Source organism: Gorilla gorilla, chromosome 8 (assembly GCF_029281585.2).
Source record: "Gorilla gorilla gorilla isolate KB3781 chromosome 8, NHGRI_mGorGor1-v2.1_pri, whole genome shotgun sequence".
NCBI lineage: Eukaryota > Metazoa > Chordata > Mammalia > Primates > Hominidae > Gorilla > Gorilla gorilla.
Genome location: NC_073232.2, coordinates 36,319,408 through 36,334,814, shown reverse-complemented (window position 1 = coordinate 36,334,814; position 15,407 = coordinate 36,319,408). Strand labels below are relative to the sequence as shown.

At 38.2% G+C, this 15,407-nt stretch overlaps 1 protein-coding gene across 1 annotated transcript in view; it reads right to left on the bottom strand.

Moving 5' to 3' along the window:
* The window catches only part of LOC115935973 (outer dynein arm-docking complex subunit 2-like), a 130,496-nt gene that overhangs the window by 4,102 nt on the left and 110,987 nt on the right, over positions 1–15,407 (bottom strand). The window contains exon 5 of the mRNA XM_055353360.2: positions 62–190. Coding sequence (XP_055209335.2) covers positions 62–190 — 129 coding nt within the window. The remainder of the gene's footprint in view (positions 1–61; positions 191–15,407) is intronic.

The window sequence follows — 15,407 nt, the reverse complement described above, 5'->3', positions numbered from 1 at the left end:
ACAGCATTTCCATCAAATAATTCTATTTGCATAAGGGAAGTGGTGCTGTTGCTACTCTTACCTGCTGGCCCCCATATCGATGAGCCAGTGGAATGGATCCAAACACTGTCTTTTCGCCACTTACAAGCTGGATAAAATCGTCTGTTTCTGAGACAGATAAATCAAGGTCCAAAATATCTTCTAGAACTTCCTGAGACAGGGAAAACAAATTTACAAACCTAAGTCGTCTTTCAGTTTTTGTTGTTTTTGTTGTTGTTGTTGTTGTTTCTTTTCTGAGACACAGGCTCACTCTGTCACCCAGACTGGAGTGCAGAGAAACAATCATGGCTCACTGCAGCCTTAAACTCCTGGGCTCAAGTGATACTCCCGCTTCGGCCTCCCAAAATGCTATGATTACAGTAGTGATCTACTGCGCTCAGCCTAATAATTTTTAAGAATGCAGACTTAATGGCCGGGCGCGGTGGCTCACGCCTTTAATCCTAGTACTTTGGAAGGCCTAGGCAGGCAGATCACGAGGTCAGAAGACCGAGACCGTCCTGGCTAACACGGTGAAACCCAGTATCTACTAAAAATACAAAAAAAAAATTAGCCGGGAGTGTTGGCGAGCGCCTGTAGTCCCAGCTACTCCGGAGGCTGAGGCTGCAGGATGGCGTGAACCCTCGAGGCGGAGCTTGCAGTGAGTGGAGATCGTGCCACTGCATTCCAGCCTGGGCAACACAGCGAGACTCCGTCTCAAACAAACAAACAAAAGAAAGAATAGACAGTTAATGGAAGAAAATTCAAAAAATAAACCTCTTCTGAAAATATTATTTTTTCATAAGAGATGTACCATACTTTCCATGATTATTTATGCTATTTAGGAAAAATTAGTTCTATTAGATAGTTCTAAAATTTTTATTAGTTTCTTATGATGCATGGTAAAATAATATTTTTCCTAGGACAAATTCATTTAAGGAACTAGAAAAAAGTAAACATCCTATTTTTAGCCCAAATTCATTTATATCATGAGAGAACAATGTAGAATTTGTTAGAGACCATTAGATAAAGGATATCTAAGACAACAATTTAATTCATTTTCCTCTTTTTCACAAAAGCATATTTTCCTTGTAAGGCAATGTTAAGATGAAACTATCAGAGTGTGATTTCTAAGAATGACATCTCCAAGTATTTGAATTTTAAACACAGATAGTCATTTATAATTAGACTAATAATATTAACTCTAAAAATTATTTTAAACAAATGTTTTAGTGAGTTTAGTATTTGTGTTGTGAAAAAATAATGGCTAACCTTTGAAACTGCTACAAGAGGTACTCTTGATTTGAAAGGAGTTGGGAAGGCAATTGAAAAAAGTTTTCCCTTTAAGAACATAAAATTTTCTTTCACAGGATCAACAGGCACATAGCTGATAAAATAAAACACCCTTCTTAATGTTCTCATTTGTTGCATATACAGCACTAACATCCCTTAGAAAGGCTATGGATCTTCCAGAAACTCAAGTCACTATTTTCTTCATGCTTTGTTATTTAAAGGCTACTTTGCCATTTCAACACGATCTAGCCAACATTCATTTAGGACAGTACATGGAACTGTTCAAGAGGTTAGGAAATGGAAAAAGTTTAAAACAGGAAGACACATACCCTGTCTTCAAAGATCTTCATTCATGGAAGGCAAATTGAATTGCAACATATTTATAAATAAAAATACGTATTTTTAAATGGAGGTGAGCTGCGTTACAGAATTACAAGTATGGTACTAGTTAATTCAATGGAACCAAAATCCATTAGGCATATAATCACATGCATTCTGTCCTTTGGAAACACAATTAGCTAAAGGAAACAGATATACAAGAGACATAAATAACTTTAAGACCAGGCAATACATGGCTTACTAGACGCACAAAACTGCTGTAGATCCCACATTTGATAGATGCCCCACCACAAAGCTAAAAGTTTAGAAATTGCCTCTGCAGAGACAAACTATGTCTCATAAAGTCCATACACTAGAACACATGTACCGCATTTTAAAAGCTGTAGAGGAAAAGAAAGCTTTGACCACGTTTTAGATTCTCAGAACATATTTAGTCTTATTTTATATACAATATCTAAACTCTTAATCTATTTTTCCAATCCAAAGCAATTAAAACAATAACCAAATAGAAGAGGGTAGGTGTATTAATAAAACTATAAGACTAAGGGACACAAAAGCCCTGTTTCTGGATAGAGATTTATTGTCAAAATGTGTCACCAAATTATTTAATAAACATAATAGGAATCAAATTAACATCCTAACAGGATTTTTTTGAAGAAATAGACAATCTTAATGTGCAAATCTGCAAAAATGAACAGATAAGATTTCATTAAGTAAGAGAAACAAGTTTGCTTATATCAAAAATTATAAGACTATAGTAACTAAAAATATTGCTATCCTAAAAATAGATGCAATAGACGCAAAGATCAATGGAACTCAATAAAAAGCACAGAAACAACCCGAAGCTATAAAGAATTTCCTATATAGTGAAAATGACATTTCAAATCACTGGAGAAAGGTAGCATCATGACAATTTGCTCCACTGTCTGGAGTAATGCCAATTTATTCCATCCAGGCTTAAGTGAACTAAGTATCAGTTACAACAGCAATTTTCTATCTTCCTCAAATGAGTAATAAAAACAGGCTAATATGGGCCATAGGCCACATTTAGCCCTTTATATGTTCCCTTAAGACCATGATGTATTATAAGGTAGCATCCTGGGGGAATAAATGTGTACTCAATCAAAAAACGGCAGATTTTAACATTCACACCAGAAAACCAGACAATATGATTATAAGTGGAAGATCAACAGTATGTTTTCTTCTTTTGTAGGAGAGCCTCTGTGTGGAATTAACTAGATTATATAATTAACGCAATATCCTTTATAATGTTCTAACATTGGTAGGGCAGGGGCAGCATATCATGTTCCATTAGTAGTTATCATTTTGTACCACTTGATGCACATTCTGGCAAGATAGCTGCTTGGGCAATACATGTGTTCACCAGCCATGGAACAAAAAAGGCTATTTCAAGCATATTCAACCCTCACCTATGTGATGCTTTAACAAGCTAAGAAGTCATTGACTAAAAACCCCAGAGAAAATTCCAAAAGCATACTAACCCTTTATCTTACGATCTCAGGAAGATCAGTACTGGCAACATTAAATTCTTTAGAATTCAGTTTTGCATAAGACTATGAAATCCACAAAAACTTCTAACCTTTCACTGCAAATGTTTGAACCTATTCTCTCAATAAATGTTCTTACCAGAGTAAGATAATTCGGATAATTTATTGATCATTTATCTAGTAACGTCAGGATGAGACGTTTTACACAGTACTGTGAACCAAGACGCAGTAATGCATAGGATTATTTATTTATTTATTTATTTGGAGACAGACAGTGCCTCACTCTTTCATCCAGGCTGGACTGCAGTGGCACGATCACAACTCACTGCAGCCTCGAACTCTCGAACTTCTGGGCTCAAGCAACCTTCCCCGCCTCAGCCTCCTGAGTAGCTAGGGCTACAGGTACACACCACCACACCTGGCTAATTTTATTTTGTAGAGACAGGGTCTTGCTTATGTTGCCTAGGCTGGTCTCGACATCCTGGCCTCAAGCGATCCTCCCACCTCGGTCTCCCAAGGTTCTTGGATTACAGGCATGACCCACTGTGCCTGGCCTGGTATTATATTTACAATTTCTTTGGCTATAAAACCTGGTACTATTGTAGATATTATGTTTTAAATACTACCATCAATACAGCAATAAAATGTCTTCGAGGGTAGCTAACACTCCAACATCAAAATGACAACCTTGATCACTTTCAGTTACACATAGGCCATTTTTATACATCTGTACTGGCTCTTTTCATTTGTCTAAGGGCAGCAAAATAGACTAAAGTTGTTTTCAGACTGCATAAGAGAAGTCTGTTCTTTAGCAGTTACCTGCACAATTCACATAATGTTTTTAACTTCCTCAACTCATGCTTGGCCTAGTTGTGTCAAAAGAACTACTTGTGAATTCCGTATGTCCAATTGGTAGGTTACTGTTTTCTCCCAAGAATTTAGCTATACAGTAATGCTGGAAGTCTTGAGGAACTTCATCTGCTGACCCTACTTAGCCTTGCAATACTACAGCACCTTTTTATTTATTTATTTTTTAAAGACAGAATCTCGTTTTGTCACCTAGACTAGAGTGCAGTGGCGCAATCTCGGCTCACTGCAACCTCTGCCTCCTGGGTTCAAGCAATTCTCTTGCTTCAGCTTCCCAAATAGCTGGGAATACAGACATGCACCACCATGCCCAGCTAATTTTTGTATTTTTGGTAGAGGTTTAGTAGAGGTTTCACCATGTTGGCCAGGCTCGTCTGGAACTCCTGACCTAAAGTGATCCACCCCTCTCGGCCTCCCAGAGTGCTGGGATAACAGGCATGAGCCACCCCACCTGGCCTACAGCATCATTTTAAGAGCAACATTTTCTGTTTTAATGTGGCCAAGCAATCTCTATATGAAAATGGCCTGACAAAACTGTGTAGTGCCATACTCGCCAGCTGTGTGAGCTTGACTGTGATACTTATTTGACAATATGGTATTTCCTCTATATGTTTCCTTATCTTTAAAAAATAAAAAAAAAGGACAAATGATAATGTCTTAGTCATAGGATTGTCAAGTACAATCTGAGTGCTTATTGCTACACTCTACTTGGCAAATTGTACCTGTTGGATGTTTCTTAACATATAAACCTAATCTAAACCAGGTAAGCTACAGGTACTTATTAACAAACTTTACTTGTAAAGCACTTTGCATATTTTTACATACTATTCTTCAAGATGCAAAAAACACCATCAAACTGGCTTATTTTCATAGATGTCTTTACATGGTCTACCATGTCTTCATTCCATAAAAAAACCCACACGATTAAATATGAAATTAATGTACCCAGCTATGAGGCTATCGCATTCTTTAATGCAAGAAGAATAAGAAAATACATGAATCAGAGAACTGCAGTTACGTCCTTGCTGGTCTGTTTCCTCATTAGAGTGAATTTTTTGAGGACTAAATTGCATTTCTGCATCTCTAATGCTTACCCATTATCTCACTGGCTCTGTGTGTTTGAGTGCATGCGCTGAGTGCTTAATTATATCACTTATTTTCTGTTAGAAACACACTGTCTCTCAGCACCGGAACAGCACCCGTAGATCTGGCCTTGGAGCTAAGGAAAGAAGGTCTTTCTAACCCATAAGGGGTACCAATCCTGTACAGACCCCGATATCTCCCCGGCTGGGTACACGCAGGTTCACACCCAGGTGTGAGCAAGGAAGATTGCCAAACTATACCTATAAGGCATTCAGAGGAGAGAGTCCAAAAGTCGAGAGAACGGACTAATTTAGTTAATTTCACAATAGCCCTGATCGTGGTCGGACTTGTTCCTAGGAAGATGCGAGAGGCTGGCACTTCCTTCAAGAGCAGATTGCAAAAGGCAGCAGACCAAGTCAAGGCAGGTCACTGCCAAGAGAAGCAGAAGCGGAAACCATCGCCTCCGGCTTAGGCTGCAGAGCGGGAACCCGATTCTCTGAGTCACGTTTCTACCTAAACACGCAGAACAAAAGAGTTAGTGACTGTAAGGGTGGCGCGCCGTGCTATTTCTTGCTACTGAATGGTCCCCACTGGGACATTTTTGCTATGATTGCAGGCGTGGCCAGTGCCCCTGCACGGATTCCGGGAAGGGGTGGGGATAGGAGGTTCGCCCCGGGGAAGGTCACGCTCGGCGGACCCCGGGCTGGGCCTCCCCTCGCCCCTGCCCCGCCGCCTCCCCAGAGCGGCCGCTGTCCACGCTGGCTGCGGACGGGCGGGCGCCCGACGTCCCCAGTGCTGGCAGCCTGGCCGCACGCGGGGAAGAGCGAACCGCGGCCCTGGGCGTGGCCGAAGGGCCACTACTGTCTCCTCAAAATATATCTTTTCTTCAAATAAGGAGGAAATTCTTTCGCAAGACAAATAATGAGAAAAACACACTCAAAAATCACATTGAATCAGTGTTTGAAAGGAAGACAGAAAATACTCAGTTTGACTAAACAGTGTATAAAATACCACCTTGTTTAGTTATTTTAGGCAATACCAAACCTTTGTTTTAACCAATTAAAAAAAATCTTGGCCCAGTATGGTGGCTCTCCCCTGTAATCCCAGCACTTTGGGAGGCCAAGGTGGCTGGATCTCTTGAGCCCAGGAGTTTGAGACCAGCCTGGGCAATGTGGCAAAACCCTGTTTCTACAAAACAAAATTCAAAACTAAGCCAAGTGTGGTGACATGCACCCGTAGTCCTAGCTACTCAGGAGGCTGAAGTGGGAGGATCCCTTGAGCCTAGGAGGCGGAGATTGCAGTGAGCCGCCGGACTCCAGCCTGGGTGACAGAGCCAGACCTTGTCTCAAAAGAAAAATTATATATATTGGCTGGGCACATGGCTCATGCCTGTAATCTCAGTACTTTGGGAGGCAAAGAGGATTACAGGAGTAATCAAAATCCTGGATCCCAGGAGTTTGAGACCAGGCTGGGCAGCATAGCAGGACCTCATCTCTAAAAAAACAATAATAATAAAATAGCCAGGCATGGTGGTGCACACCTGTTTTCTTTTCCTCTGCAGCACTTATCTCCTAATATTCGATATAACTTATTTGTTTTGTTAATTTGTCTCTCCTACTAGAAGTAAGCATCATGGGGCCACAATTATTTTTCCTGTTTGTTGTTGTTGTTGTTGTTGTTGTTGTTGTTGTTTCCATTGCTGTGCCCTTAGCACTTAGAACAGTGTCTGGCACACAATGAGCACCTAAGTACTCAATAAATATTTAATAAATATTTGTTGAATGCATGAACTCTGCAGGGAAAAACAGGTACAAACCTGATAGAGACAAGGGTGGGAGCAAGATGGCTTAATGAATATTATTTTATATCACTTTGATTTTGAACTATATAACTGTATTACCAATATATTTTTAAATTAAGGAAACCATAGATGGAATGTAAAATTTTTATCTTTATTGAAACAATATTTTTGCTACCGGGGTTAATAAAATCACTATATACCTTGACTTCCATCTGGAATCTTGTTGTACTGAAAACAGGGTCAATTTTAGATTGGAGGAGTTGGGGGAGAGGAAGGGTAGGAAGAGAAATATATTTTGTCTTCCAGCAAATACATTAGAGACACAGAAATGTTTAAAATGTTGTCCCTGGCTTCCAGGAGCTCAATGACTAGTAGTTGGATCAATCAGTATTTAACGTTCAATATAATACTAATGTACTCAGAATATTATTCATGCTTATTCATATATATACATATGATATTTCAATTTAAGCAATTATAAACATTGCAAGTGTTTCTATTTATTCTTTATTGCTGCATTAAAAAAAAAGCAACCATGTTCCTTTTTCTCTTCAGTCGAAATTCAGAATAAGAGACCACGCAGTAGATACAGATTAAAATATCAGCTTACTACGGATAAAAGCTAGCCTGGAGAATATGGCTCAGGCGGTAGATAAAGAGGCACGATGATATGTTACATGCAAATGAATATCAATCATCTGTTGGAGCAAAATAAAAACTGTACTAACAGTTATGCAAAGATTCAGAGAATATATCACCTATCCATCCTGTTTGGGCAAAACACTTAAGAAAGTAATTAAGACAGGGACTTGAAGATGGAACCATGAAAAAAGGGTGGTGGTGAGCAGAGAAATGGGGGAGTGTCAAAGGCAAAGACACTTTAAACAGAACAGATACACTTCAAGGGAAAAACTAATAATCTGAAGTTCAAAATGTTAAACTATCTCAGCAAAATCTAGCAGCTATGTAACTAGATGCAAAACATAAAAACATTCTAAAGGTCTCATCTATTGGGATGAAGGGGAAAGCAATGGACAAATAGAATCTTAGTGAGGAAAAATATCGAAAAACTTGTTTTCCCATGAAAGTGGCAAATAAAGAAGATAACTATGAATGGAATTGTAGAATTGTTTTTCAGTCAAGTTTCCAAATCAACAGCAGTGTGGGGTATCGGGGAAAAGAGTGGATTTCAAATCAGAAAAAGATAAGAAAGTCTGGGGGAGGCCAACAGTAAAATAAAGATGAAGCACAATGTAAGACAGAAGGAATAAATCACATATATCAATTGTTATAATAAATGTGATCAGTCTGTGTACTTCTATTAGGACGGAAACTATCACATTAATCAGAATCTGTTTATACCATGTTTGTTTTTATAAGAAGAACACTTTAAAACAAATAAAGATAGGTAGATAAAGGTAAAAAAAAGTGAGAACAAAGCAAACTCAACAAAAACAAAGCACGAATGGCAATATTAATGTCAGGTGAATTGAAGTCAATAGTTATAAGTATAAATCAGAATAAATAGAATCATTGTTAAGATAAAAGCTATTTTTTGAAGAAAATATAAGTAAAAAAATCTGTATGTACCAATAATACACAGTAAAATGTGTACATTTTAAACAATTAGAAAAAAAACTTGGATAAAAATATAACTAAAGTAGGAGCTTTTAATACACATCTCTTAAGAACCTAACTTATCTCTGTAATCCCAGCATTTTGGGAGGCCAAGGCAGGCAGATCACCTGAGGTCAGGGGTTTGAGACCAGCCTGGCCCACATGGTGAAACCCCGTCTTACCAAAAGTACAAAAAAATTAGCTGGGCATGGTGGCAGGTGCCTGTAATCCCAGCTACTCGGGAGGCTGAGGCAGGAGAATAGCTTGAACCTGGGAGGCGGAGACTGCAGTGAGTAGAGATTGCACCACTGCACTCCAGGCTGGGTGACAGAGGGAGACCGTCTCAAAAAAAAAAAAAAAAAAAAAAAAGAATCTAGCTCGTCTAATAAAGAGGCTCATAAAGGACTTGAATAATGTAATCAATACATTCAATTTGATACATTAAAACTTTTCACTACAGAATATATGTTTTTATGTAAAATCACCAAACATGTCCAAAAATGTTTTATGTTGGGCCACAAAGAAACCTTAACACATTTTGAATAGTAGAGTTTTACCGAACACATTCTTTAGTCATAGCGTGAACCCGGGAGGCGGAGCTTGCAGTGAGCCAAGATCGCGCCACTGCACTCCAGCCTGGGCGACAGAGCAAGACTCTGTCTCAAAAAAAAAAAAAAAAAAATACAGACAAGAGGGTTCCAACTGCACAGAAATTAAGAAATACAGTGATTAGAAAAAGAAATACAGAGATAAAAACTCTTGGATTAAACAGGAATAAACAGATTTCACAACATCTAAAAAGCAATAAATAAGAAAAAACTATATCCCAATAACCATGGGGAAAAAAAGCCCAAACTGAACAAGAGAAAAATATATAGCACTAAATAATAAGATAGTTTTTTTTATGTTGGTTTCTTAGTTTTCAAAAAAAAATCATTATACAAACATGTTTTTACACAGATGGGGGTCTCACTGTGTTGCCTAGGCTGGTCTCTAACTCCTGGCCTCAAGCAATTCTTTTGTCTTGGCCTCCCAAAGCTCTGAGATTACAGACATGAGCAAAAACGCCCAGCCTACTATTTTTTCACTGTGAATGTGATTATATATTTTGTTTTTAACATCTTATTTTGTACTTACTATTACCCTGGATTTTTCTGGGGTTTTTTTTCTTCCTTTCTTGTCTACTTCATGTGATTAGGATTTTTCTCTTATTCTCCTTCTTAGGCTTCTTGTTGAAAACTTACATACTGTGTCTATTCTTTCAACGGCTACCTATAATGATAATATCCACACTCAATAAAGTCTCAAGTTAAACAACTTTAAACCAGGAAATACATGGATGTTGGGACACTTTGGTTTCAAACACACACACACACACACACACACACACACACACACAAACACACACATTATTGTCTAGCATTTGACATACAGCTGAGTATTTTTTTTCCTAGGATATCTTTATTTCACCCTCATTCTTCAAAGATGGTTTCAGTGAATGTAAAATTTTAATTGACAGTAAAAGCTTGGTTTTTTGAGGAAATTATCCCTACTGTCTTCTACCTTTCACTGTTGCTGTTGAGAAGTCACCTGTCAAATTATTATTTCTATTGGTTCATCTCTGTTTCCCCTCTGCATGATTTTAAGACCTTTTCTTTGTCTCTGCTGCACACAGTGGGACTGTGGATTTCTTTTTACTTAACTTGCCTGATAATTCATTGAGGTTTCTGAATCTACAAATATCTGCCTTTCACTATTCCGGAAAATTGTAATTTATTTTGTTTTCAAACATTGCTTCTCATTATTCACTTCTTCTGAAACTCTAATGAAATTGTATGTTAGATCTTCTAACACTAGCTTCCTTATCTCTTAATTGTGTATATTTTCTATTTCTTTATCTATTCTGGGTATATTCATCAGATCTTAATTCCCATTCACCAATTCTTTCATCAGCACAATCTAATCTACGTTAAAGCCATCCACTTTTGGTTTTTGTTTTTTGAAACAGACTTTATTTTTTAGAGCAGTATTAGATTCACAGCAAAACTGAGCAAAAAGTACAGGGAGTTCCCATTTGTCGCCTGCCTCACACATGCACAGTCTCCTCCACTACCACAATTCTACAAAAATCGCACTGTAACAATTGATGAACCTACATGGACACATCATTAGCATCCAAAGTCCATAGTTTACTTAGGGTTTACTCTTCAGATTGCACAATCTGTGGGTTTTCAGAAATGTACAATGACATGTATCCACCATTATAGAATCATTCAGATTAGTTTCACTGTCCTAAAAATCCTGTGTTCTGCCTATTAATCTCTCCCTCCCCTTTAAACCCTGGCAACCACTGATCTTTTTTATTGTTTCCATAATTATACCTTTTCCATAATATCATATAGTTGGAAATATACAGTATGTAGCCATTTCAAATTGATGTATTTTCTTTATTAATATGCACTTATGGTTCCTCCATGTTTCAGTCTATTTTCTGTTACCATAACAGAATACCTGAGATTGGGTAGTCCATAAAGAAAAGAGATGTATTTTGGATCATGGTTCTGGAGGCAGTAAAGTCCAAAGAGAATGGTGCCAGTGTCTGGGGAAGGCCCATTGACTGCATCATAACATGGCGGATAAGCAGGATAAGAAGTGGGTGTATGCAAAAGAGGGACCAACCAGGAGAGGCAAGCTTGCTTATGACAACCCACTCTCGTGGTAACTAATCCATTGCCATGAGAACTAGCCCTGAAAGAGATTAATCCATTTTAATGATTTAATCACCTCTTAAACTACCTCCCAGCACTGCCACATTGGGAATCAAGACTAAACACGAATTTTGGAAGGGCCGACCCATATTCAAAGCATAGTACTCCATATCTTTATCTTTTCACATCTTCATAGCTCATTTCTTTTTTGTTTGTTTTCTTTCCTTTGTTTCTTTTTTAGAGACAGAGTCTTGATCTGTTGCCCAGGCTGGAGTACAGTGGCACAATCTCATCTCACGACAAACTTCACCTCCTGGGTTCAAGTGATTCTTCGGCCTCATCCTCTCCAGTAGCTGGGTTTACAGGTGCACCACCATGCCCGGCGAGTTTATGAGTTTTTAGAGATGGGGTTTCACCATGTTGTCCAGGTTGGTCTTGAACCCTAGGTGCAAGCAATCCACCAACAGGTGTCCAGGCTCCCAAAGTGATGAGATTGCAGGCATGAGCCACCGCGCCCAGCCCATTTCTTCTTATCACTGAATAATATTCCACTGTCTGAGTAAACCACAGTTCATTTATTCATTCACCTATTGAAGGACATGTTGCTTGCCACCAACATTGGCACTTATGGATAAAGCAGCTAGAAATGTGTGCAGACATTTGTGTAAACATCAGTTTCCAGCTCACTTAGGCAAACAGGAGTGCAATTGCAGGATCATATGGCAAAAGTGTGTTTAATTTTGTAAGAAGTTGCCAAACCATCTTCTTATGTGGCTACTCGATTTTGCTCTCCCTCCAACAATAAGTGAGTGTTCTTATTGCTCTACATTCTTCTCAGCATTTGGTATTGCCAGTGTTTTCAATTTTAGCCATTCTAATAGGTATGCAGTGGTATCATTTTTAACTTGCTATTCCCTAATGACATATGATGTTGAGCATTTTTTTCATATGCTTATTAGCCATCTGTATCTTTTTTGGTGAGGTGTCCGTTCAGATCTTTTGTCAATTTTTTAATTGGACTGTTCATTTTCTTATTGTTGAATTTTAAGGGTTTATATATTTTGGATAACAGTATTTTATCAGATATGTCTTTTGCAAGTATTTTTCCCCATCTGTGGCTTGTCCTTTCATTCTCTTGATTGTGCACTTCACAAGAGCTTTTAACCTGAATGAAGTCCAGCTTATCAATTATTTCTTTCATGGATGATGCCACTGGTGGTGTTGTATCTAAAAAGTCACTGCCATACCCAAGGTCATCTAGATTTTCTTCTATGTTATCTTCTAGAAGTTTTATAGTTTACTTAGTTCTCATCCATTTTGAGTTAAATTTTTTGAATGATGTAAGATCTGTGTCTAGGTTCTTTGTTTTTGTTTTTCCATGTGGATATCCACTTGTGCCAGCATGATCTGTTGAAAAGATTATCTTTCCTTTATTACCTTTGCCCGTTTGTCAAATATTTGTATAAGTCTATTTTGGAGCTTTCTATTCTGTTCCATTGATTTATTTTTCTGTTCTTTTGCCAATACCACACTGTCTGGATTGCTATAGATTTCTTGTAAATCTTGAGATTGGGTAGTGTTAGTCCCAGACTTTCTTTTATTCTAATACTGTGTTGGCTATTCTTGTTTCCTATTTTTTTGTGTGCCTCTCCATATAAACTTTGGAGTCAATTTGTCAATATCCACAAGATAAATTGGTGAGATATCGATAGTGATTGCATTGGATCTACAGAGCAAGTTGGGAAGAACTGACATTTCGCAAATGCTAGGCCTTCCTATCTGTGAACACGGAATACCTCTCTATTTATTTAGTCCTTCTTTGATTTCTTTAATCAAAATTTTCTAGGTTTCCTTATACATCTTTTATATATTTTGTTAGATTTATACCTAAGTATTCCATTTGCAGGGAGGGATGTGAACATAAATGGTATCTTTTTAACTTCAACTTCCAATTGCTCATCGCTGGTGTGTAAAAGAGCAATTGCAATTGACTTTTCTATATTAACCCTGTATGCTGCATCCTTGCTGTAACTGCTTATTAATTCCAGGAGTTTTTGGTCAGTTGTCTTGGTGGCCTCCTGAAGAGTCCTCCTCTAGACCCAGGATTAAGAGTTTGCATTATTTTCCTCCCCACACATAGGACTGTCAAAGGCAAGGTAGGGGAGAGTGTGAGGCAAGAGCTCCCTGCAGTCTTCTCCACTTTACATCATTTCATACTGTTAAAGTAAATGAGGGGAATTAACAGTTGTGGCACAGATTCTCAGATATTTGCTATGAAAATCTACATATGATGATTTGGACTTTCACAGTTATTATATCCTGGCGGTCTTTGATGAAACTTTAATTTTAACCTATTGTTCAATCAGTATCATTTTTATTGGTAAAATTCATAGCAGAAAAAACAAATAATTATTTCAATAAGTGTCAAAAAGGCTCTTGATGAAATTCAACACCACTCCTTTTTAAGAAAATTTAAAACTTCATGCCAGGCGCGATGGCTCACGCCTATAATCCCAGCACTTTGGGAGGCTGAGGCAGGTGGATCACGAGGTCAGGAGATCGAGACTATCCTGCCTAACACGGTGAAACCCCGTCTCTACTAAAAATACAAAAAATTAGCCAGGCGTGGGGGCAGACGCCTGTAGTCCCAGCTACTGGGGAGGCTGAGGCATTAGAATGGTGGGTACCTGGGAGGTGGAGCTTGCAGTGAGCCGAGATCGCGCCACTGCACTCCAGCCTGGGCAACAGAGCGTGCCTCTGTCTCGGAAAAAAAAGAAAAGAAAAGAAAAGAAAATTTAAAACTTCATAAGCAGCTAGTATCTGAGGAAGATGTTTTTATACTGATAAAAGGTCTCCAAAACCTACAGCAAAGGGTATATTTAACAATAAAGCACGAACAGAAATGTCATTTACATTCATAGTACCCAGGATTTGTTTGAATCAGTAATGGTAAGACACACAAACACAGAAATGACTGTCATGAGGGAAGCAGTTTATTTTACTACTCACAGTCCTCTAGAAGCTGTAGGCACAGCACACCACAAGGGGCAGGACAGGGAAACATCAAGGTCAGTCAGGAGGCAGACGGAACAGGGGAAAACTGGGAAAGAATCTTTATTGCAGTTCCATGGGACGGGACAAGCAAGTCAGGGCAATCAGGCTTAGCACTGGCTGGTTTGAATAACGTCATTGGCTTCTGGAAAGAAGAGGCTGCTATCTGGCCCTGAGGGAATTAGAGAAGCAGAACGGTGGCCAGAAATGTGAGAGTGATAAAGAAGATTAAAGACTTCAAAAGAGATAAACAGAGACAAAGAAAAATAAAGAGTGATGAAGAGACTATAAAGAAGGGGGTATAAACTCTGGATTGGTTGGATTATATAGGAAAGGCATACATGCAGGCAACTTGTTTATTACGTCTAGCGGTTAGCTTATCCTGAGAGGGGCAGTCCCTCCAGGGTCAACAAGGCCCAGATGTCAAAGCATCAAATTCAGAAAATAAGAGACATGACTAATACATCGTTAAAGTCAGTATTATAATTAATATTATTCAACATTATCCTGGAGTCTCTACCAATGCATACAACTGCCAAACCAATAAGATAAACATATATCTCAATGGAAAAGATAGAGTTTTAAATTCTCAGATGATGTATCTACTTAAAATTTTTTTTAAAACTCAAGCAATCCATTAAAAGCTATTAATCACAGAAACTAAAAACTGTCCTGTATACTATATACCAGTGAAGCTCATTTATAAAATGTAGTATAAAGGGTGATTCACAAGAGCAACAAAAACTAAAATATTTTTAGAATTGATAGACAATTTCAAAGTCTATATTAGGAAAATTGTAAATTTTATTGCAGATGTAAAAGAAAACATCAGGAAAAAAGAGGTGCAGGTCATCACTGCTCCACCTAGTTCCAATAACCATGATTTAATTAAATAACATGAGTTCCCCAACATGGTTCCAAATTCAGTTGCCATGGTATTTTAACTGTGAGTGATTTTGTAAAGTACAAACTTTGTGTGAGCTCTTCAGTCCACAAATCACAACATAAATAACAGATGCAATCATGATCAGTGACCCATCATTTCTTTCAAAGTATGAGGTTGCCAATCACTGCATATTTGTTACTGAGTTTATAAAGAGAGCAAAGCATGCCGTTGTCTTGCCT